The following is a 25,177-nucleotide window of genomic DNA, read 5'->3' as shown; positions in this document are numbered from 1 at the left end:
CCCTTGCCCAGCCGAGCTGCCACACTGAGCCCGGACTTACCCCTGGACAATCATGTAAGCTCCTGCATTTTGAGGTTGATCTGAATCCACATATCAGGCCTTGGGCAGCTCACAGAGCACAAGACCCTCCTGCGTGGATGCTTGGATGTATGTTTGTATCTCCCTTGCAGCATGGGTAGCAGTACCTGGGGACACTGAAGACCTGCAGCATCAGCTGCCCTGGGCTGCTTCCAGCAGGCGGCATCAGCCCAGGATGGAATGGCTGCTCCCACAGCAGGATTTCCTGTCTAGGTGGGCATGGTGGCAGCTAGCTCTCCATCTTCTCATCTTTCTTTTGCCTGTGCCTTTTGTGTTACAGCTGCAGTGGTGGCACCTCTTCTAACTTGCCATTGCGGAAGGTTGTCATGACAAACAATAAAAATACAGCTAAATGTTTCTTCCAGCCTGGCATCTGGTGCACAATACTACTTCCTGTGTGTTCCAAGGCAGGTGAGAACAGGGTGTGTATGTGCGCGCGCATGCGTGTGTGTGTGTGTGTGTGTGTGTGTGTGTGTGTGTGTGCGCGCGCACGTGTGTTAGTCACAGAAGAGATGGGAGGGAGAGCTTGGGTCCTGATACTAAGGCAGCACTAAGGGTGTGGAGAAGGTCACCCAATCCCGGGACTCAGTTTACCTCACTGCAAACAGGGAGGTGTCCACCAGGAGACATCAGCTCCAGCACTGGCTTCAGGATTCAGAAGCTTTGAGTGTCCTTGTCTCTCTGTCCCGCCCCTGGGTGGCGTGTCCCCAGCTGGAGCCCTGGTGGCCCTCTAGCTCACATGCTAGGGGAGTCTCAGCAGCCAAGCACCCACAGAAGGAACCCCCAGAGCCTCAGAAGGCTCCTCTGCCCATTGTGATGGTGGGCTCCCATTCCGTGGCAACAATGGGCATTCGGCCTCTTTCCCCAGGAGTGCAGAGCGGTGATTCTTCCCCAGCTTTGGAGAGCCTGGAGAAGTGAGGGAGCTGCCTTCAGCCACCTCAGCTTCCTGGAGAGAATGGCCAAAGGGAGGCGTTTCAAGCCTGCTCTAGACAAGGATGGAAGATGGGTAAGGATGCTGGTGCCCTCTGGGAGCTTTTTCACGCCATATGGTTCTCGAAGAGCCCAGGGCTGAGGTCCTGTCCCCTCTACTTCCCAGGGCAGCATGGCCTTTGACCCGTCCCTTCCCTTTGTCCCAGCGCCTTCCCTGTGTCTGGCATTTCCGGCATCCGGGAGGACCAGATGGATGTAAGCGCTGTGCATGCTGGCTCCTGAGAGATGCCGACTAGGCAGCGGGCATTCTGGCCCCGCTTCCTCTCCCCCATCTACGCACACAATGTCTGTCTTGCTCTATTGTGTGCCTTATTTTTCTCCCTAGAGTATAAGATCCACAAAGACTGGTACCTTTGTCTTTTCCACTCAGGGATATCTCCCTGGTGTCTAGAGTAGCATTGGTGCATGGTGCATGCTCAGTAAATATTTGCTTAAGGAATGATCACTGGATAGAGACCTCTAAACACATTCCTCCCAGCCTGTAAACGGATTCCCTGAGCCCGACCTGCCTGGAATGGGCCGTGTCTGGGAGTGCACGGCTTCTCTGCTCCGGCCCTGGCCCCTCACGCTTCCCCAGGCTCCCCCCTCCTCTCATTAAGACATTGGCACACGGTGCTGCCCAGCTTGTCCCCCGGAGTCCTCAGCTCAAATGCCCCCCCCATATCCCTTACAAAACCTACTGAGGTATAATTTTCAGGGTCTCCAGTATGTGAAGTCTCAACCTTGTTGTCCCAAGAACTTCTCTTATTTGCGCTCCGGTTCTGTGCTTCGTGCACTGACAGTCTGCAACTCATCCACAAAAGCAGTGGCCGGGGAGGTCTCCGCAGCAGCCCGGGCCTGCGCCGCGCACTCACACCACCAGAGGCAGAGCCATCAAAGCTTTGTTTGTCTAACTGGAAACAGAAAAAGTGGAAAAGACGTCGGCAAATTCAGGTCTTTAGGACATTAAAAAATGCACACACTCGGGGATGGGAAGGTGGCTCAGTGGTAGAGTGCTTGCCTTGCATGCATGAAGCCCTGGGTTTGATTTCTCAGCAACCACATAAGCAGAAAAAGCCAGCAGTGTCACACTGGCTCGAGTGCTAGCCTTGAGCTGAAGAGCTGAGGGACAGCGCTCAGGCCCAGAGTTCAGGCCCCATGACCGGCAAAAAACACACACAAACCCTCTCCCCCCAAAAAAAAAACTACACATACTTTCAGACATAACCTCAGGTTAAGACTGAGAAATGGGGCAGCGGTGGTGGGGGTGGGGTAGGGGGTTGACTCAAGCCTTTCATCCTAGCCACTCAAGAGGCTGAAATCTGAGGACCAAACTTGACAGAAAAGTATATTAACCAGCAAAAAGCTTGACATGCAGCTGTGCTCAGCTGGTAGAGCACCAACCTCTAGCAAAAAAGCCAACTAAGCTGGGCGCCAGTGGCCCACACCTATACTCTTAGCTACTCAAGAGGCTGAGGTCTGAAGAGCACAGTTTGAATCTAGCCTGGGCCAGAAAGTCCATGAGACACTTATCTCCAATTAACTACTAAAAAAAAAGCCAGAAATTGAGCTGTGGCTCAAATGGTAGAGCCCTGGTTTTGAGCACAAAAGCTCCAGAGAGTGCTCAAGCCCTGAGCCTGGCCCTCCAGGACCAGCCCCAGGACCAGCACAAGCATATTCTCCCTCCCTCCTTCCCTCCGTCGTCCTCTCTCTCTCTCTCTCTCTCTCTCTCTCTCTCTCTCTCTCTCTCTCTCTGTCTTTCTCTTTCTCTCCCCCCTCGCTCATGCCAACTGAGAGCATGAGACCCTGATTTCAAGACCCAGTACTAAAGAACTAATCTCTGGTCTCAGTTTATTTTCTTATAAAATGGGAGCATAACGTAAGATTGGAATGCTATTATGGGGCTTGATGAATTTTTTTTTCAGTTAGAAGTGTGCAGCATAAAGTATAGGTCCCAGGCTGGGAAGGTAGCTCAGTGGTAGAGTGCTTGCCTTGCATGCCAGAGGCCCTGGGTTCAATTCCTCAGCACCACATAAGCAAAAAGAAAAAAGCCGGAAGTGGTGCTGTGGCTCAAGTGGTAGAGCACTAGCCTTGAGCTGAAGAGCTGAGGGACAGCGCCCAGGCCCAGAGTTCAGGCCCCACAACCGGACCCCCCAAAAATTTAAAAAAAGTAAATAAAGTATAGGTCTCATAGTTAACTTGTCTGCACTTGCTATCTATAACACAGGTATATTTTGTACACATGTGAGCCCATAACCAGTGCATGGAAGTGGGAGGAAGCTCAAAGAACAAGAAGATGGGAAGCATCTGTCTATTGAGTCTGCCCCTTTGGATCAGGAAACTACCTTTCCAGAAGCCCTGCCAATGGCATTGTGCCCTCGCTCAGTGGGTCATGTAGGCAATGCAGCTGCCCGGGAGCCCAGGGAAGCATTTTCACATCTGCACATTGGTTTTCATAAAACAAGAAGTTAGAGCTGGGTGCTGGTGATGCCTGCCTGAAGTCCTAGCTACTAAGGAGGCTGAGATCTGAGGATCAAAATCCGTGAGACTCTTATCTCCAATTAACCACCAGAAAACAAGAATTGCTGCTGTGGCTCAAAGAGGTAGAAGACTCGCCTTGAGCAGAAGAGATCCGGGACAGAGCTCCCAGGACCTGAGTTCAAGCCTCACAACTGATAAGAAGGAGGAGGAGGAGGAGGAGGAGGAGGAGGAAGGGGCTGAGGAGGGAGAGAATGGGGGAGAGAATCTACTTTGTGTCCTAGGGAGGTTTTCATATCATCCTCCCACTGGGAGTGTGGCGTGCAGTCCCAGGCTTGGGGCAAATGTTCCCCCAGGTTTGAGTTGAGTCCGGTGCACCCCCTTCCTGCTGTTCGCCCTGAGGGCATAAAAGGATAGTACTGAGCATGAATTTCCCAAAGTCACTTGTAGATGAGGTGGGAACATGAAAGACACTGTTGGCTTTGACTCAGCGGCCGCCCATTTGGGAAGACAGTCATTGCGCATTAGAGTGACCGCCGTTCTGCGGTTGACCTGGCTGGATGTCATCTGGCTGTGGCCAGGCAGGAAAGTCTTTTTCTCCACAGTTTCATTTTCCTATTTAATATTTCGGTCACGGAGTGATTGCACGCAGCAAAAATTTCACTACCAACCAGTTAAAAAGCAGTATTTCATGGTTACGATATCTAACAGAAGGGTTTACTTCACAGCTATCATGTGATAGCCATTAAATAGATTTTTTTAAAGAGTGAAATTAAAATGCTACAGTTTTTATTTTTTTTGAAAACAGCAGTTTGGTCCATAGACTTGGAGACTAAAAATGAACTCACAGGCAGTATTCAGGGAGCAGCTGCTCCCCTGCCCGGATTCCCACAGTTGGGAGGGAAGGGGGGAGGGGCAAGACACAGGGGGAGGGGTGGGTGTGACCTTGAGTCCTTGTATAATTTATGTTTACTACAAAAAATCATTTAGAGGCTGGGCACCAGTGGCTCACGCCTGTAATCCTAGCTACTCAGGAGGCTCAGATCTGAGGATTGTGGATCAAAGCCAGCTCAGGCAGGAAAGTCCATGAGACTCTTATCTCCAATAAACCACCAGAAAACCAGAAGTGGTGCTGTGGCTCAAGTGGTAGAGCACTTTCCTTGAGCTGAAGAGCTGAGGGACAGTGCCCAGGCCCAGAGTTCAAGCCCCACAACTGACAAAAAAAATTCAGAAACAAAAGTATAATACAGAATGTTACGTATTATTTAGAAACAATCAAAAATATAATACAGAATGTTATATATATATATATATATATATATATATATATATTCATTGGCAGATTTCTAGGGTTTACTGTTAAGTGAGTAAAAGTCAAGGTGCAAAGCATAGGTGACATAGAATCTAGGTTTTGTTTACATTTCAGTTTTAATTTCTTTATTGTTCATGTGGTACCAAGGAATTGAACCCAGGGCTTCATGCATGCTAGACAGCACTCTACCACTAAGCCACATCCCAAGCCTGTGTCCAGGTTTTTTCTGAAAGGCAATATTGGTCCCCATCTGCATATACCTGTGTTTGGGTGTGATCATACAGGGACTCAGTTGCCAGCATTGGTATCTGGCTTGGCAGTAGAGTTGACAAGAAGCTGACATTGATAAGTCAATGTGAACTCTAAAAATTATTAATCCTTTTTTATCCTATTACCCATGAGGTGATACTGTAGCACAAAAATCATCATCCATGTGGATGTACATTTGTGTAGGCACAAAGAGTGCAAAAGATGGTAGGATTTCAGGAACATTTGCTTCCTTATCATTCTTTTTTCCCCTCGTTTTCTTGTGGAAAAACAATACAGTTGATACTTAGGTGGCACAAAGTGGTTGTGGATGGAAAGAAAGTTTCTCCTTCCCTGGTGCCCCTCCTCGGGATTGGCCAGTCCACCACATATCCTCTGGGAAAACACCCATAAACACACGTGGGCTTGTGTGGTGTTTGCATAGTTCTCAATCTTCATTTGTTTTCTCCTCATCCTCAGGCATCCATTTCAGTGGTTTTAATGGCTGTTCTTGGACTTTTATCTCAATGTGCTCTTGTATATCATCTATTGTTTTGGGTGCATAGACTTATTCACATAAATAGTGCTGGTTATATATGTCTTTTTGCCTCGTTCCTCTTTAATAGATCTACCATTGCTCTGTGTCTTCTAGCTCCTCATGGCCACAGAGAATGCCCTTCCCCATATAACATTTGTAAAATAATCTCACAGCCTTTTTATACAAATGATAATTCACTAAGCACACTCTTGGGCAGACACCAATCTGCAGCTAGCTGGATATATAGTTTGATTGTGAATTGTAGAGTTTGCCAATGTCATCATACTACAAGAGGGAAAGAAGGAAGATTGACCTAAGGCGATGTCAGTGGGTTTGGGAAGAAAGAAGGGGAGAGCAGTGAGCAAGTAGAATCTTCCCACACTTATTATGTTGTGCTTGCTTTGAAAATCAAACCCACCCTGTCAGGTAGTTATGATTATTCCCACTTTATAGATAAGGGGGCCGAAGTTCCTGACATTGGGTCTCCTGAATGAAGAGCCTGGGCTGTAGCCCCAATATGAGAGTCTTCTCCTTTTGTGGGTAACCTCACCAAGAATCGAGTTTTAATTTATACTCATTTTCTTCTTCTAGAGAGCTCTACTTCAAAGCTTACTTTGTCTGGGTAGCTTTTCAGGGGTGTTATTTAAATACAATTGGAGTGAGTTCCCGTGGGCCTCCGGTACCAGACACCCTGGCCTCAGGAATAAGGGTCACATTGCTCCAGCTGCTGAGAGTGTGGTCCCCACTGTCCAAGGAAGAGATCTGCCTCCTCAAGGTCACCTCATCGAGGTCACCTGGGACAGCGCAGGATTCCATCCAAGCACTGATCCATCACAGAAAAGCCAGGTCCTCTCAGCCCAATCCGGAACAACTCTGAGTGCCATCTCACGCCCCAGTGTTGCCCAAAGGGTCAGCTGAGGACTTGCCAGGTCCATTTCACTCTTTCCAGCTCCGTTTCCTTCCTTTCCTTATTGAGGAAGACTCAACCTTTCTTGTCCTCCTTGTTTTTGCGCCATCCCTTCCTGGCCCCTTCATGGGCTTTTCCTGCCCTTCCCTGTGTCATGTCCTGGCGGAGGGGTCAGTGGGACCCTCCTGCTTCCCCTCTTCCCCTGGTCTTGGGGACCTTCTCTTACCTGCTGGGCTGGAGGTCACCCTGTCCTGCCGAACATGAGGTAGATCCAGGCACTGGCCAGAAGAAGACCACAGACAACACATCTGTCTTCTCCCAGGAAGTCCGCTTGTTCTCACCATTGGTGGAAACCTTTCCGGGCCTCCTCAGGCACCGCTGGGTGGCCCCAAACAGCCGCAGTAAAGGCTGTGGATCATCACAATGTTTGTATCTTGGAAAGATTACTTGGAAATGGCAAAGATGACACCCCTCCCACGGCACTCCAGAAGCCCCCAAATTACTCCCAAATTTACTCACCATCAGAGGAAGCCCTTGGCTCAGCAGCTCAGCCGAGCCTGGTTCTAATCAGGCATGTGCTTTTTTCCCCCTCAGTTTCCTCACATTGGATTAACACAGAAGACACCAGAATCTATTACCAGTGGGATGTTAAAAGAGCCCCACTGTCCACATTTGATCGGGCAATTGGAGAGTAAACTGCCACCAATATTCAAAATCCGGGAGAAGGTGAGTGCAAGCCCAGAGCACAGTTGCAGGATCCTGAGTGTCTCCACAGGGGTGGCACTGTGACATATCGGTGGGACCACGTTTCCCGGAAAGCACTGCCCATTGTCCGTCTCTGGGCCTGTCCAGGTCAGTGAGTGAGGCTTCCTGGTATGGACAAAGGGCTCGGCTCCCCACGGGCACACGTGCTGCTCTGGATCCGTTCAAAGACAACTTCTGGCCTCATGTGGTGGGAGCAGCCTATGTCTCACCACCTGCCAGACTCAGTCTGGACCTGGGGCCAGGATTTGCACACACACACACACACACACACACACACACACACACACACACACACCAGTTGGTGCACAGGGCTGACTTTAGGTTCTGTGAGCCCACGCAATAGTCCATCCTTGTTTCCAAAGGAAGTCTTTTTGAAGGAAGGAATAAGGAAAAGTGGCTAAGTTTCAAAGTTAGAAAGTGGTACATTTCAAAGTCTGAGCTGACAGGCACACTGCTTTTGGCAACTGTGTCCTGCCCTGTGTGCTCCCGTGGGTGATGGGTTTATCGACCCCCTGGGAGGTCACCTGGTCCATCTCCCCTCCCCCCAGTCATTGTCCTCCTTTCTAAAGGCACAGGGCAGACCCAGGAGTGCCTTTTCATCTCTCCTTCCCTTCTTCTCCAGCAAGCGGTCAATAACAGCTTCCCCTTCTCCATGCACGACAATCGCCACAGTTTCGAGAACACTGGATACTATTTTGACACTGTGAGTATTTATTTTCAAATTATTAGGGGGTGGGGCTACAGCCCACCCCGACAAAGTAGGGCTGAATATAAAATCTGTTCACCTGGTCGACGTCCCTTTCTGTATATTTTACTGATATGTGTGTCTAAAATTTTATCTAATTGATTAAAAACAATCCTGGTGACCCCCAAGAAACACCTTTAGTTTGCTCTTCTTTTTTTTCCTTCACTTGAAGTTTAGTTCAAATACTTAAAAATTGTGTTAATAAATTTATGAAACTATGAATATTCTTCAGGCTTTTGCCTTGGCTACATTTCGAGGGTTTTTCCTAATTAAGGACTCATTTGCTTCTAAATAGTTTGTTTAATTTTTAACTATTTTAACTAAAAGAATTAAGAGAATGCTATGAATTTTTAATATGGTTACAGTTTTTAGGCCATCTGTTTTGTGTCTAATATTGAGCTTTTTAGTTATGGTAAGTTTTATATTATGGTAAATTTAAAAATGTTCTTTATTTTCTCTTTTCTTCATTTTTTTTCTTTAAGTCCAGTAATGTTTATTTAATGAAGTGGAATGCACCAACACGTGGTAGATAAATGTTAAGAATTGTTCTGTTTTTTTTTTCTTTTCTTTTCTTTTTTGTGAACTTGGGCATAAACACTATCTCTTAAGCTTTTTCCCTCAAGGCTAGTGAGTGCTCTACCACCTGAGCCACAGCTACATTTCCAGCTTTTTGGTGGCTAAGAGAAGAAGAGTCTCATTAACTTTCTAGTCTGGACTAACTTCCAACTGTGGGCCTTAGATCTCAGCCTTCTGAGTAGCTAGGATTACAGGTGTGAACTACCAGTGCCTGCTGTCCTGCCTGCCTCATGGAGAGTTTCTTTTATTAACATGATGAAGTGACGTTCTTCGTCTATTCTAAGTAATTTCTCTTTGAAATTTACTTTGTCAGATATGAGAGTATAACTACTTCTGCCTGCTTTCAGGATTAATTTGCTTGGAAGACATTTTTATTTTCAGCCTTTCAACCTAAACTAATGCTTATTTTGGTCAGGTAAATGTATTTCTTGTATACAACTGATAGGTCTTATGATTTGATCCAACTTGCCATCCTAAGTCTTTTGATTGGAGGATTGAGTCCATTTCAACTTAAAATTGCAAGGTACGTAGTTGTTCCTACCATTCCTCTCCCCATCAAATTTTTTGTGTTGGATAATTTTCTTCTATCATACTTATCTACTTACCTGATAGGATTTAGTTTTTCTACTTTTTCATGTCTACATTGATTTGTGTACAGGATGTTTTTGAGTATCTTCTTCAGTGCTGGTCTAGTTGTGATAAGTTGTTTTGGTTTTTGTTCCTTGTTAAAGACTTTTATTTGTCCTTCTATTACAAATGATAACTTCACTGAGTAGAATATTCTGGCTGGGCAGGTTTTTATTTTTAACTTTAAATGCTTGTAATATAAAAACCAAAGCCTTCTTTGCCATTACAGTGTCTTCTGAGAAATAGGCTATTATTCTGATGGGTTTCTGTATTATAAGTGACATACTTTTCTTTCCTGAAGGTTTCAATATTCTTTATTTTTCTCTGTGCTTATTATTTTAACTACAATATATAGCAGTTAGATGGTTTTCTACTCTGGTCTATAGATTGTTCTGAAAACCTCTTACACCTAAAAGCGCTTATCTCTTTCACAGTAGGGGATGCTTCTGCTAGTAATGAGTTGAGCCTCAGCTAGCCTGTCCTCTCCTTCATATATACCCATTGTGTATATGTTTGGTCTTTTAAATAGATTCCTGACTTCCTTCATTTTTTTCATATTTCTTTGATATTTTCTCTGTATTTTCATTTACTTTTTCTACTGTGTCCATTCTATCTTCAAGCCCTGAAATTCTTTCATATCATCTACTTTTCTGGAGAGGCTTTCCATTTGAATTTTCATACCCAGGACTTCATTTTTTTTCCTTCAAGATTTCTATTTCTTTATTGAGATCTGTTTTCATGCCTTGAATTGATTTTCTAAAAACCTTTAAGTAGTTGAACAAAAGGATTTCAATTGGACATGTCAATTTGTTAGTACAATACATTTGATCAATGTCACCCCTTCCATCACATCCTTCCCTCCTCCCCCCATCCCTCTCACCCTGGCTGAAATAGATGGTTTCAAGGCACTGGTTCCCTTTCCACATTAATTGTTATGATTGGATTTCCCCACCATTCCTCTCTCCATATATCTGCCCCTGTCCTCTTCAACTCTACCCCACTTCAGACAAGGCATGTTTCAGCTTTCTGGTGTTCATTTTCTCAAACAACTGATTGTTCAAAGGAGTGACACTAGTAAAATCCACCTCTGTGTAACTCATGCTTTAGTTAGAGCATATATATATATGTATATTGAATTGACTTCTTTACTTCATTTATTTGTTTATATGTGTCTTCTTTGATCTCTTTTAGCTGGTTAGCTATATTCTCATTGAATTCATTTAGCTGTTGATTTGTATTTATTTGATATTCCTGTTGAATTCCTTTAGTAGTTTGCTGTATTCTCTTTGAATTCATGGAGTTGTACATAAATGTCCTCTTTCATTTCATTTAATATTTCTTATCAGCATTCCTTTGAGCTCAGAATGAGGCTTCTTCCACTTCACTATCATTCTGATGCTTCATCATGTAATTGCTGATTTATGGAGGTGCTGTTTCCTTGCTTTTTTGTATTTCTATGTTGGGGTTTCTGCATTTGTTGAAGACTGTGGTTTCAGATTTTGTCAACCAGAAGTCTTTCCATTTTATTCTGTGTATTCTTGTAGGACTGAGTGTTAGCTGGGTTGATTGAACTGTTTTTCACTGCTGGTGTGAGAGTCTATCTCAGTTCTAATAAATTCACCAATTCAAAACCCAGCCAGATATTTATGAACAGTTTAGTTATTATTGGTAGCTGGGCGCCGGTGGCAGATCACAGTTCAAAGCCAGCCTGGGCAGGAAAAGCTGTGAAACCCTTATCTCCAATAAACCACCAGAAAACCGGAAGTGGTGCTGTGGCTCAAGTGGTAGAGTGCTCACCTTGAGCTGAAGAGCTGAGGGACAGTGCTCAGGCCCAGAGTTCAAGCCCCATGACCGACCAAAAATAAAAAAATAAAAAAAGATACTATTGGTAACATTATCTACAAAACCAATCACATTATATAGGCAGGGTGTTCTTTTTTTTAAAATAGCACTCTTGAGGTTTAGAAGAGTAAGAATAGTATAGGTAACAGAATTTAGCTATAAGAGCATGGAGGGGAGGAGATGCAGAGGGAGAAGAGGAAGGGAAAGGAGAGGAATATGATGAGTGCAGATGCCTGATATTTTTGTATGTAACTGTATAATTCAGTTGCTGTGGAGAAGGATGCTAACAAGGGGATAGAAAGCATGAGTGAGAAAGTAAGGAAAGATGGTGTTGCCTTTGCTGGTGCTCCCTACCAGACCTGCCTCGCTCTTTGGTCCTCCTGTTTCTACCTCCCTCTGTGTCTGAGATGACAGGTACTTGTCACTGTGCCCAGCTTTTGAGTGCATCTGTGCCCTTGAAAACACTTTTGCCTAGATAATTTGAACTACAATCCTGATCTCAGCTTCTCATATACTTGAGAAGACAGGTGTAACTACTGAGCCCAACTGCTGGTTGAGATGAAGTCCCTGAACTGTTTTTCCCAACTGGTCTTGAACTGTGATCCTCCTGGTCTCTGCATGTCATATAGCTAGAATTACGGGTGTGAACCATAGTTGTTAGGCTTTACAGATGTTATTTTTGAAAAACATTTGTTTGATCCAGGGATAGTTGAATCAGGGTTGGTTGAATCCAAAGATTCAGAGGGCCAACTGTAATACCTTTAAAAACTCTCCTCAAGTCATGAACCCGACTAAAACCTCTTGACCTTCATGAGCCGTATTTCATTGACACAGAGTCAGTGTAATCCACTGTATGTTTCCTTTGGCCCTTTGTGTTCACTTATATTTTATTTTGCATTTTTCAAATGTATAAGTTTGAATACACAGTGATTCTCAGGTTTGCATGTTAAGTGCCTAGAGTTAAGGGCAGGCCTAAGGGTAGAATCCTGAGTCCTTCTTCCTTCCCAGGAGCCAGGGGTCTGGGCAAGAATCACTTTCCTGGTTTCTTAGTTAAAGAGCCATGTGTCTGCTGAGGGGTGGGGAGGGTGCCAGGGATGGGGACTTACCCTGGGTCCTAGGAGCTGAGGTGGGTGAAGATGTTCTTCTTGGTTTGGCTTTCTCTGGCTTTGCCTTCCATGTCCCTCACAGTTCAGTCCCTGGGGTGACACTGGAAGGCATGAGAACAATAAAGGACATCAACAGATTGTTTTGTCTCTTTATGACAATTAACAAGTTGCTAAAGGGGGCTTTATGTAAGAGTTGTCATATGGTGTATTTATGAATGTATACATGCCATGTAGTCAAAAACCTCAAAGCTATGTGACCTTAAATATTTTCATTCTTCTCCAGGGCCTGGGTCGTAAGAAGATTTCTGCAGACAAAGGGCAACATGTTTCTAGAAATTTCAATCTCTGGGCTTGTGACTACATTCCATCTTGTCTTGATGGCTTTCCAAATAAGCCAATACCAGGTGTGTGCACAGAGGCTGTGGTGATCTCCAGCTTCAGACGCTTCCCGAGATGTTACAGTGAGAGGTGGAGTGCTCTTAAATTTATTCCAGAGACAAGCTGTGCAGAGTTATTAAAACGAAAATCAAAAGTAAGATTGGGTGCCGACCAAAAGGCTATTTTGCCAAAAATCCTCCCAGAAGATTCTTGATAAGTTTTATAATATTAGTATTTCATCAGACATTCTAAAAGTAAATGTTTTCTGGTCTAGCACTATGATTTAATCTGCAAAATACTTTTATGACTTCTCATAAGGTTGGAAAGCATTCAACTCCTTATAAAATAAAGGCATGGGAAGCAATAGACATGTCAAAAGAACCTTTTAAGACTGTCACCTTTAGGGGAGTTTAAAAAATTATCTTCTTCATTTTCAACTTTAAGTTACAAAGAATACAGAGAAAGCAAAACGTCCTCTTGTTCCACCTCATCTCTGATCTTTATCCTGTTCCTAAAAGTTGTTTCTGTTCTGTGCGTGCACAATCACATGTACGGGCATACATGCATAAGACTGTGGACATAATCAATGTCTCAAAGGACATGACATTCTCTAAGTTTCTTTTGATATTTTATCACATATTTTGGAGTTGTTGCAGCATCAGTATAAATAGACTGAGAGACAAACTTTGAAAAAACAACACAGTTACACTGCATCCTCAAGGATAAATGCACTGTGTTTTAAAAAATAACTTTCCTATTGATTAGAATTTATATTGCTCATGACCTTTTGGGCTAGGCATGATGCTCTGTGAACTTTTGGGATCAGCCATCTTGGGGCATGTGTGCATGTATATCAGGAACAAGCACTGGAGAGCTATTAGCTTAGTGTTTGGTTGGACAGAATACACCCTTCAAATGTGCAGCCAATTACTGTTGAAAAAACTATGTGAGTGAGTTTGTTTTTCTCTGTTCACATTACCTTCTGAAAATTTAAGGACCTAAACAAAATCAAATAACAACAACAACAACAACAACACACACACACACACACACACACACACACACAGACACACAGACACACAGACACAGACACACAGACACACACACACACACACACACAAACCCTCAAATGCAGAAGCTCATGTTTTGCTATTTCTTTATTTCACATGTCTCCAATTACCAGGTAAGTATCTTTTTTTAGGCAGTGTTCACTTACATCTTCCTTCATCACCAATTGAGCAGTAATACCATTTTTTTTCAAGGCCAAAGTTCTTGTTTATTCTTGGGCATGATAGCTCTGAGTATTAGAATTAGCTTCTCAAGTTAAAAAAATATACACTAACAGTATGTTGAAAACTGTCACCCAAATTATGTATTAATTTATGGGAAAATTAACAACTTTATACTATGGTACAGCTCTCCATTTATTCAAGTCTTTATATTCTTCAAGTAAAGCATATAATTTTCCTCATTTAGGCCTATATTTTTTCTATGCTTATTTCAGCATATTTTGAAATGTTGTTGTTACTTTGAAGGTTATTTACTTGAAAGTACTTTTAGGATGGTTTGGGCTAGTGTGTGAACAAGCTATTGATTTCTTTATATAAATCTTGGATTTTCTTTCCCTGGGCTAAACTTCTAATAAATAAATCATTTAAAATAAAAATTAAGTTTCCACTTGATTCATTTCCCTATTTTCTATGTAAAGCAATCCTTTGCAAAAGTGACAATTTCAAGTTACCCCTAACATTTATGCTCCCCTCCATCTTATGGCACAGCACACAGGTAGATATAATTTTAACATTAGTGCAGATCATATCTCTATTTCTGAATTTAATGGGATTGCTTCTAGCACATCAGCAAGGATCCTGAATTTTGTTGTATGTTTCAGATAAGGAACAGTTTTCTATTTATATAGTTCAACATGTTCTTTGATAGTCTAAGTCTTCCTGATTATATTCTGGCTCTAAAATATTTCTGAAAGTATATGCACATAAGGAAATTTTATTTTCTTTTTCTCCCTTCCTTCCTCCTTCCTTTCTTCCTTCCTTCCTTCCTTCCTTCCTTTCTCTCTCTTTCATTCCTTTCCTAGGCCGCTTCTGGTTTTCTTCATGAATATCATATTTAATTTTCTCTTTTCTACAGTGCCTCGTTAGTTTCCTCCTTTCACTCTTTCTGGGATACTGCTATGTATTTGTCTTTCTTCTATGGCACAGACATTTTGTGATCCAGTTTATGCTTCTGTGTGATGTTAGGACCCTGTGTGAGTGTTGTGTAAGTTCTCAGCCTGTCTGCAATGGGGGTGGGTGAGAGCAGCTAGAATGCCTTAGGTGCAGCATGGGCTCTTCTTCAAGAAGGGGGCTCCTACTTATTTGACTTTCTGGGAGTCTTCTCCCACTCCTGACCCAAGTTCCTATCCTTAATTCATCACCTCAGCGCTGTCCCGATCCAGTTCACTGCTTAGCTAGAAAATATGATGGGGTAAACCTTACCAGAGCCTCTGAAAATCATCCTGCGATACGTGCTTCTTCCCAAATTCACTGCCGTGAGGCCAGCATCCCTGAAGCAAAAGATATCACCTGACTATGCAAGTTGGTCCTGCCTTAATAAATTAGAACCTCTTGTCACAGATAGAAGGTAAAAGCAAATAGAGTTGGAAACAAACAAACCGATGTGACTAAATTCCAGCTGTGGTTCTTGAGCCTGCTGCCTACCTTGGGTTTGTTGAAACAGGAGATTAGTAAGTGTGTGAGAGGGGTGTTAGACTTATGGCCAAACACAAGGTTTCTCCACAGGTTTGAAATGGAACAGATAACTGTACCTTTTTTTTTCCTTAAAAATACATTGTTTTAGTTGCAAATAATATATTTTGTTGCAAGAAATAAATAACCTTAAAAAATAAATAACCTTAAAAATACAGTTTTGACCAAAATGAATTTACAAAATGAACGGTGACTTAAATTTCACAACTTATTTAAAGGGATTTTTTTCCTTTTTCCTTTTTTCTTTTCTTTTCTTTCCCCTTTTTTTTTTTTTGTCAGTCATGAGCCTGAACTCTGGGCCTGGACACTGTCCCTGAGTTCCACTTCCCATTTTTTTCTGGTGGTTAATTGGAGATAAGAATCTCATGAACTTTCCTGCCTGGGCTGGCTTTGAATTGTGATCCTCAGATCTCAGCCTCTTGAGCAGCAAGGATTATGGGTGTGAGCCACCATTGCCCAGCTAGTGAGATTTTTTAACAGATAACAGGCTTACTAAAGGTAAGAATATTTGTTTTGTTTAAAGCCTAGAAGGCAATAACACTTCAGGCTGTTTACTTGACAATCACAGTCTAATTCTAATATTCTGTTCATTAACAACTTCTAAAAATTATTATTTTCTTTAAAATTTCTTTATTATCATTAAGTAGTTGTGCAAAGGCGTGCCATTTAACAAAGCAGTTTTTTCATACAAGGCCTCCAGATCAGTGCCAGCCTTTCAACAATCTCACCCACCCCTTCCCTTACTTGTCTTAATTTTATGGTATATACAATAAATTCTTGGACTGCATTCTCCCCCTCTTTTCCTCTTCATAAATACTACTTCTTTTTTGTTTCCATTTCCTGGAAATAATATTTTGATAAATATTATTTTATATGATCAGAGGTACATAGTCATCGTACCTTTGTGTTCCTCCCTAAGAGTATCTTCTCTGGTCTCACTGTCTGTGGATGCCCAGAGTCCTGTATAATTGATCATGGCTTGGTGTACTTTAGATCTACCTTCTGTATAGAATAGGAAACATAAGAACTTTCTTAATGTGTAAGTCAATGTACTTGAATGCTACATGTGGCCACCACCTAAAGACTGTCTCCTGCCCTGTAGGAAACCCAGACCCAGCTATTCAGAAAAACCAACATGTAAAAGCTGACACATGGAAATGAAGAGAATATCAAATGACATCTTATGTACCCTATACACATCATTGTAATCATGATTTCTACTTTTTGACGCTTTTCTCAGGGGAACCTCGTAGGCTCTCCCTGCCATATCTTCTTTAAAACAAATGCTCAAGTGTTTTGGGTAGGTAAAGAGCTTTTTTTTTTTTTTTTGTCATGGGGCTTGACCTTGGGGCCTGGGTGCTATCCCTGAGCTTTTTTGCTCAAGGGTAGTGCTCTCCCACCGCTCCAGTTTTTTGGCAGTTAATTGGAGAGAAGAGTCTCACAGACTTTCCTGTCCAGACTGGCTTCAAACCGTAGATCCTCAGATGTCAGCCTCCTGAGAAGCTAGGATGACAGGCATGAGCCACCAGCATCCAGCTGTTGTGGTTTGTTTAGAATGCCTCATAAGAGGCCCTTTTGTGACATCAGAGCTTGCTTTGATGAGCTTCAGTCTGACCTCTGAGGCAGACCCAGGCACTGCATGCTGGAAGGTCTCCCGGGAACGGCAGTGAGCGCCTGCTTGATCCATGTCCAATGCATGGGGTTGATCCATGTCCAATGCGTGGGGTTGAGCCATGTCCAATGCGTGGGGTTGATCCATGTCCAATGCGTGGGGTTGATCCATGTCCAGTGCGTGGGGTTGATCCATGTCCAATGCGTGGGGTTGATCCATGTCCAATGCGTGGGGTTGATCCATGCCCAAAGCATGGGGTCATGGCGTCCTCTCTGCCGGGATGCGTTCTCACACTGCGCGTCGCTGCTCCCTGATGTTCAGGTGTGCCTCTGTCCCCAACGTGTTCTCCCCCTCTGCTTTCTTCTTTCTTGACGGGATTCTCCAAACCCTGCCTTGTGCTTCTCTTCTTTTTCTGCCCAAATACAAACACTAACAACTGTGGCAATTTCCTGGAAGTGAATTTAAAATTCACCAGAAAAGCATACTGAATCAAGTCCATGGTTGTGTGAAAGAGCAGAGTAGAAGTGAATGGGTAGGGAATACATCCACCGGTATCTTACAGAACCACATAGATTGTAACTTCCACAAGTCAGCCTTCCCTCACGTAACCATTTTCTGTGTAGGAATAAAATCATCCAATGACGTCACAGTTGTCAATCCAGTGGACAGAGAATGCAGGAACACTGCACTGTGAAGGTAGGTCGGGGGCTCCCAAATATAATAGCCTCCTCTTCTGTGCAAATCAAAGCTTCAGTAGGGTGTGATGTCAGTGACCTGCTTTTGCTTTGTGGTTGTTTTGAACAGAAGACTAAACAAGCAGCCAGTTAAAGAAATCCCAATTTGCTAATCAATCACATGCAGGTGTTTATAGATTTCTTCTGTTTTAATGGATTAGACTTGGACTTATGCCATCCTAGAAATCACTTAGACGGCAAAAAGAGCAGCTGATGGCTTAGACTTGCTCTGGAAGGATGCTGCTTGGTATCAATTCTAGAGCAATACCAAGGTCCCAGTATATTCCTGGGCATATATATATCAGGAATATGAATAAGTACAGAGTCTCTAATTTATCTGCAAAAATCCTATCTAGAGCTGGGTGCTGGTGGCTCTCACCTGTAATCCTAGCTACTTAGGAAGCTGAGAGCTGAGGATCACGGTTCAAAGCCAGCCAAAGGCAGGAAAGTCCATGAAACTCCAATAAAGCTACTCAGAAAAAGCCAGAAGTGGTACTGTGGCTCAAGTGGTAAAGCACTAACCTTGAGCACAGAGGGGCTCGGAGACAGCACCCAGAACCTGAGTTCAAGCCCAGGACTGGCAAATTAATAATAATAATAATAAATCCTATCTAGAAAACCTTACACTGCAGAGATAGAGAAGCAACTTCCTCTATGAAACTCACTCTTAGATGCTATATTTGGACCAAGGAGCACCTTCTCCTGGGGTCTCTTGAACATCTACGCCTATGATTTACAGATTGCCTTGCAACTTGGTGGTTCTTCAGAGCATCTTTGACTGTGTTTGGCCAGAGCCATTCTCCACTGGTGGTCATAGTCTGGGGTCAGATACAGTGCCTGTGACTTGCACCCCTGGGGAACAATCTCATGTGGCAGACCAGTGGCCAATTGCAATGCCAGAGTGCAGGATAAGTCCTCACTGGCTGACAGGCTAGAGGAAAGAACACTCACCCGGGTCAGTGTTGTGTTTTTTGTTTTCCTTCCTTTCACCTACAGAGTTGGTTCCATATTGAGGATTCCTGGGGGAAAGAGCCGTGTATGGGGAAAGAATGATCAACTAAATATAGGCTTCCCATATGCTCTTCTGAGTTCGGGGAAGAATCTGCGCTGTTATGTTAACACTTGAAGGACCACAAAACAAGCAGAACAATTCAGTGTCCCCCTGTAAGCTCTTCGCTGCGGCTCACCTCTTTGCCATGTTCGGCTGCAGTGTGATGCATGGGACAATCTACAGCTCCAGGAAGATCCTCCTCAGCTCTGCTTTGGCCCTGCAGGTCCTTCAGAGCCCTGCCTGTCTCTGCATGAGTCAGGATGAGGCTTCCCTCACACGCAGGGTGGGCACGGCACTGGTGTGCAGGCTGAGATGGGGAAGTGCTGTGTAAGTGTGAAATTCTGTGCATTGCTTTTATAAGGTCCCATCAAAACAAATGAAAACATCTTGCTTAACACACCGTGTTTAAGCAAACATGTTGCCTGATATACCAACATAATTGTCTCCCCCAAATATTTAACAACAAATCAGCCCTCCGCTGATCATCAGAACCTGACTCACTGACGAAATGGAACGAATAAACCCATTCACTCATGTACTTGACTACAGCTGTATGAAATGGATGAATTTGTTAAGTATGGCAGGTGATTTCTAGAGTCATCCAAAATAATCTCAAATAACTTTATTCTCCTAATCAAAATTAAACAGATCTGCAAGTTTCCAAACAGGAGGAAACAGGCACAAGAATGCAAGCTGACTCCTTTTCTCCTCTTCTCCTCTTCCTGCCCAGACTGAGCTAGCACAAGATGGTACAGCTGTAAGAACCATCACGTGTACTCTATCTGAACACTGACCTGCTGAATGATTGGCAGAGGATGACCCTAGATCTAAAGGGAAAGGAAAACTCTGCTCATGATCCGTGCTCCACACAGCTACTTGCAGGAATGTAAGGCTGGTAGAAACCAGCTTTCCCTATTGCAGAATGCGATGATTCGACTCTGAAACTGACTTCACATTCCTCCACTGGCTGTAGCCTTCGTTTGGGGTTCCACCAGTGGCCTTAGTCATAAATGGTGCAGCCGGTCCTTTGTCAACAAATATCCTCTCAGCTCTAAACGGGGAGGAGGGGTCTCCACATAGTCCCACAGGACAACTCGGATTCCTCAAAAGAATATTTTGCAGCATCCAGTTCTTGGGACATTCCAGATCTTTCCAGGATGGATTTGGCATTGTTGGCGTGTGGTATCTTTGGACAGTTAGGATAGTTGGGGCAAAAGCAGATACTGTTTGCCAGCGGAATCTTGTTTTATTTAGAGCTCAATCCCTAATATGGCCTGGCCCCGTCCCGGTACAGGGGGTAGACAGGGAGTTAGGAGACTCGGTGGCTTGGATGCTGACCAAGAATCCCATTCTGGACTGCTGACGTGAACAAAGTGACACACAGCTACGTCCGGCCAACCTGCAGCCACCACAGACCACAGTGACAGCCCCAGGCTGACCATCCACAGCCATGAACTCCCCACCTGACCGGTGGGAGGGGTTGGTGAACCATCTCCCACTTTCCAGGATGGACCAGCTCACGTCCTCAAGGCCCCAATAAAAGCTGGAGGTCTTGGACTTCTAGTCAGCATTGCCTTTTGCGTCTGCCCATCTGCCTAACTAGAAAGCACACGTCTGCCTTGCTTTTGCTCTGCTTCACACCCTCACCTCCTGTGTGGGCTTCAAGTTCTTTCTCTGATGAGAGAACTTCCTGTCCCTGGACCTGGTGACCTGAATCTGGTAGCAGTCCTTCCCGCATGTCATCCCCCTCCCTGCCGTTCCCTCTGAGATGGCTGAATGACCCTGTCATGTGTACCACAATGAGTTCTCCATGCCTAAGTGTTTGGGTATTTAGTCATCCACTGACTACTTTTTGAGTCCTTGCTCTGGGTTAGCACCGTGCTAGCCCACCGTGCAGAGCATAGACCTCACCCTTGCTTGCCTCCTCCCAGACAGACAGCAAAGTGTAGCTACTCCTTGAAAGACCTGAGATTGCAAGCTAAAGATGTCGAGGCAGTGTGATTCGAGTCGTGATACTCTGAAAGGTCATCATTATAATCTTATTAATCTGTGATCAAGGAGAGAAGACAAATGTCATAGAGGGATGTTTAATATTGGACACATACTATATGACAGGATAATTATAAATTTGTGCTTTCTTGTGAACACTAAAAATTTGGACAGGAGAAAGGTAAGGAAGAAGCTGAGCTGAACTTTTGTCTGGTGGATAAGAAATTGATTTTAGTTCTTTCTCTGCTAATTAAAGGAAGATTAGAAAAACTAGTTACTAAAGCACTAAATACATTCTGATTACCTATGGATATAAGCAGTTAATTTCCTGAAGGCCTAATCATAGGTAAAATGAAGAATTAACAATGTATGAGAGAGGCAATGGGCTTGTTCAAAAGAAGGGATGAGGGGGTTGGGAAGGTGGCTCAGTGGTATAGTGCTTGCCTTGCATGCATGAGGCCCTGGGTTCAATCCTCAGCACCACATAAGCAGAAAAAAAAGCCAGAAGTGGCACTGTGGCTCAAGTGATAGAGTGCTAGCCTTGAGCTGAAGAGCTGAGGGATGGTGCTCAGGCCATGTTCAGGCCCCAAGACTGGATCCCCCCCCCCAAAAAAAAGAAGGGACGTGGTCTGCTTCTTCCAGCCAGCTGGGAAAGCAAAGTCAGTGTCTGACCTTGGGTGACTCCTGACAGGATACAGCGAGCAACCAGGGGCCTAGTAGAGGGACCAGGCCAGGGTGTATGTGGGGGGTGGGGGAGAGGGAAAGAGGGAGAGGAGCGGGGGAGAGAGCAGCTTCAGACTCAGTTGTGGTCCCCAAAGAGGACACAGCACATGGCTGGCCCTGGGCTTGGCTGGAGGGGTGGCCAGGATGAGGGAGATGCGCGGGGAGGGGCAGAGGAGATGCAATGAGAGCCCGAGAGAAAGCAGAACATGTTTTTTATTTACATATTTATTTTGCTTAAAACAACAGAAATTTATTTAGTTCTTGAGGGAGCTGCTCAGATAGCTACCATGGTGGCCACCATGTCTCACTGGACAGAAGTCACAGTGTCAGCTTTCTTTCTGGATGTGCTGTGGGAGCTGTGGGGAATCCACTCCCTTTCCTGCATACTTCTGCACACAGCCTAGGTGTGGCCTCTCTCCTCTGCATTCAGAGCCAGCGCACGCAGCCAAGTTCCTTCATTTTTCCTCCTTCCCTCCCTCCCCCCTCCTTCCCTCCCTCCCTCCTTCCCTCCTTCCCTCCCTCCCTCCCTCTCCGCCCTTCCTTCCTTCCTTCCTTCTCTGGTTCTGTCTCAGTCTCTGTCTCTCTCCCTCCCTCTCTCCTTCTTAAACATAGGAGAGAGTGATGCTGCCAGACCAAGGAAAGAAGTGATGGAAATGGGTTTCCATCTCTCTCCTTCCCCCTCCCTCTCTCCCTCTCTTCCCCTCCCCCACCCCCAGTCTGGCCTGGAAAGAAGTGATGAAAACGGACAGACTGGGGTTTGCAAGGGTAGAGGAGGCAGGGTGATGAAGTCATTGCAGTACTGGGTGGGGTACGCATCGGAGAAGGGGCCTGTTTGGGGCAGGGGCATATGGCATGAATGACTGCAAAGAGATGGAACTCCAGAGAGGAGAGGAGGCTGTGGGGGCCCCAGGAGTGGCTGCTTTGTCCTAGGGAGGCAGAAGACAGCAGAGGTGGGTCCCGGAGGAAGGGAAGGAGGCTCTGTTTCCCGCAAGGCCACAGCCAGGGCGACCCTGGGAGGCTCAGAGGGTCTGGATTTGTAGAGGGCTCTGGTCCTCCTCAAAAATGGGGCAAAACTGCTCAAAGGGAAGGGAAAAATGTTCTCTCAGGGAAAATTCAGGAGATGAGTGTTCAGGCATGGTGGGTCTGCTTGGGAGAACAGCCCCTTCCCCTTCCTCTTCACCTGCCTGACACCAATCATCACCTGACTGTCAATCACAGTCAGCAAAGCAGCCCAGGCTCTGAGGTCACCGCCTCACCCGCTGACATCACTTCCTGAACCGCCCTGGTCACACCTCCCAGGGACAGTGAGAGGTTCCCCAGGCTCTGAGCTCACTTCTGCATCCGCGGTGGCCCCGCCTCCTGCCTTTCCCTATGTAATACAGCTCAACAGGTGTCCCCACCTCTTTCTCTCTCTGTCCTTCCCCCCTCTCTCTCTGCATGCCTCCATCTTGTACAGGCTGGCAGTTTGCTCTCCCCCCAGAGTTTACTGTCTGATCTTTGTGGCGGACTTTCTTTCTGGGATCCTTACAATGAGAGCAGTATGTCTCTGGAGCCAGGTTCTCTCGTCCCACTAGTTTTGTGGGAGCCCAGCTGGCACCCATCAGTGCCTGTGTCCTGCCAGAAAGGCCTTTCCCTAAAACTCCCCAAGTGATATCAGGGGAGCAGCCAAGGCAGAGAATTGCCAGTGAAAGAAGTATAGTCAAAATACTTGAAAGCAGGATCTCCAACATAAGCCTGCATATTCATGTTCATTGTAGCATTACTCACGATGGTCAAGGTGTAGAAACCACCTAACTGGACCTCATCCAAGAATCTATGGACAATGAACAGATAACGAGCCACAGGTGCACAGTAAGACACTATTCAGACCCACTAGGGACATTCTGTGATACACAACTACACGAGTACACTTGAGGACACATGCTAGGTGACAGAAGCCAGTCACACAAGCACAAATGCTTGGCCTTATTGGAGGTATTTTATGTAATCAAATTCATAAAACCAACGTGGAAGGAGGAAAACAGGGAGTGAATAACTAAAAGTGAAAAGTTCCACTTAAGTCAGATGAGGAAGTTCTAGAGCCATGCTGTACAACACAGAACCTGTAGCCAGGACAGTGCATCCACGTACTGACAATTTTAAAAGGATGTACAGTGGTGTGGCACCATGGGTAGAGTAGAGCCACAGGACTGGGGTGCAGATTTTAGAAGAGCTATTGTGAGGTTAGGTATGAAAATTGATTTTTTTTTTTGTTGCCAGTCCTGGGGCTTGAACTCAGGGCCTGGGCACTGTTCCTGAGCTGCTTTTGCTCAAGGCTAGCATTCTATCACTTGAGCCACAACACCACTTCTGACTTTTTCTGTGTATGTGGTCCTGAGGCATCGAACCCAGAGTTTCATGAATGCCAGGCAAGCACCCGACCACTAAGCCACCTTCCCAGCCTGAAAATTGAATTTTATTCAATCATTCACTTAGTGAACCACCTGTATAAAATAGTTTAGTAAACACAATGTCTAAATATCAGAAGAGTCCAAGAAATTCAGGCTGTAGGAAGACTCCAGGGCCAAGAGGCTTGTCACGCTTCACCTTGCTCTGGCTAGTGTGTGGACAACAGGAGGAACTGGGGAGCCGGTAGGCTCAAGGGGTGAGGCGGCGCAGCATGGTGGTGGTCTTTGTGTTTGGGACAAGAGGAAGCCTGGGTACTTCCTGCTTCTGTTTCCCTCAACAGCAGCATGCATCATTGCCCTTTCACAGGACAAAAGAATATTCCAGAGTGTCTTGCAAGGGGCAGTGGTAAAGACTGGTCTTGGCTTACCGGTTGAGAATGGCTCTTTCCGACCTTGAGCGATACACTTCCAAGTCTTGATGGCCACGCATGTATCCTGAGGCTGTTGCCAACCTTGTAGGAGTAGAGGTCACATGAGAAAGGTAGGGAAAATGCTTTCCAAATTGCTAGGGGCACAGTAAGAATTCTATGTGTTAGAATGGGGTGGGGATATTGTTTGATGGTAGAGCACTTGCTTAGCACATGGAAGGTTCTGGATTCTACCCCAGAACCAGAAACAAAACAAATGAACAAACAAACAAGGAAAACCCCCAACAGTATGGCACATAGGAGCGCTAGTTCCCTGGAAGAGTCTAGTGGCCATGAGAGAGTTCCCAGAGGTCCCTCTGCGTCTCCTCTCATTTCCGGATGGAACCACACAGTCGCGCCCACCAGTTTTTGGTGGTGCTGGGGTTTGGACGCAGGGCCTCACTCTTGCTAGGCAGGCTCAGCCACTTGAGCCTCATCCGTAACCGCTGGTGCATACTTCTTAAGACTCCTAGATGTGAGCCTTGCCCAAATCGCGCCCCAACTCACAATTTGTATGTGCCAAAGGTAGATTCTGCTATTTTACAGAGAACCAAGGAATATTAGAGGGGCAGCAGGTAGGTCTGCTGTGATCTTCGGCCCTCTATCTGCTTCCCTTGCTAAAGGAAGACTTGGTTATTTCTTCTCCACCCAGCCACAGCAAATACTACCTCCTCCTCTGAATTCCTCATAGCCCAGGTATGCACATGTACAACCAGGCACCACACAGCATCCGCTGGGTCCATCTTCAGCCTGCCTGGCCTGTCCTGGAGCTCACTTAGCTCTTTCCCGCCCCCAGCGGTGCCTCTGCACTAATGACCAGGTAGATGTTTTCACAACAGCCAACCTAAACAAAGCAGTGTTCAAGACCTGGCATCTGAAGGCTTC

At 45.1% G+C, this 25,177-nt stretch overlaps 1 protein-coding gene and 1 long non-coding RNA gene across 2 annotated transcripts in view; both read left to right on the top strand.

Annotated features, from left to right (window-relative positions):
- Nucleotides 1-13,974, top strand: part of LOC138819829 (testis-expressed protein 36-like) — a 44,991-nt gene extending 31,017 nt beyond the window's left edge. Inside the window, exons 3-7 of the mRNA XM_070011392.1 lie at nucleotides 359-489; nucleotides 947-1,084; nucleotides 7,123-7,254; nucleotides 7,916-7,996; nucleotides 12,473-13,974. Of these exons, the coding sequence (XP_069867493.1) occupies nucleotides 1,034-1,084; nucleotides 7,123-7,254; nucleotides 7,916-7,996; nucleotides 12,473-12,781 (573 nt within the window). The 5' untranslated portion in view covers nucleotides 359-489; nucleotides 947-1,033 and the 3' untranslated portion in view covers nucleotides 12,782-13,974. The remainder of the gene's footprint in view (nucleotides 1-358; nucleotides 490-946; nucleotides 1,085-7,122; nucleotides 7,255-7,915; nucleotides 7,997-12,472) is intronic.
- A 2,983-nt stretch (nucleotides 13,975-16,957) lies between these two features.
- LOC138819814 (uncharacterized) lies at nucleotides 16,958-19,189 on the top strand. The gene is made up of 3 exons (XR_011369640.1): nucleotides 16,958-16,995; nucleotides 17,565-17,637; nucleotides 18,672-19,189. It is a non-coding gene; the product is annotated as an uncharacterized lncRNA (long non-coding RNA).
- The last annotated feature ends 5,988 nt before the right edge of the window (nucleotides 19,190-25,177 follow it).

Source organism: Dipodomys merriami, unplaced genomic scaffold (assembly GCF_024711535.1).
Source record: "Dipodomys merriami isolate MVZ:Mamm:240054 unplaced genomic scaffold, mDipMer1.0.p SCAF_82, whole genome shotgun sequence".
NCBI lineage: Eukaryota > Metazoa > Chordata > Mammalia > Rodentia > Heteromyidae > Dipodomys > Dipodomys merriami.
Note: the sequence above shows the minus strand (reverse complement) of the source record. Positions and strands in the feature narration are given on the sequence as shown.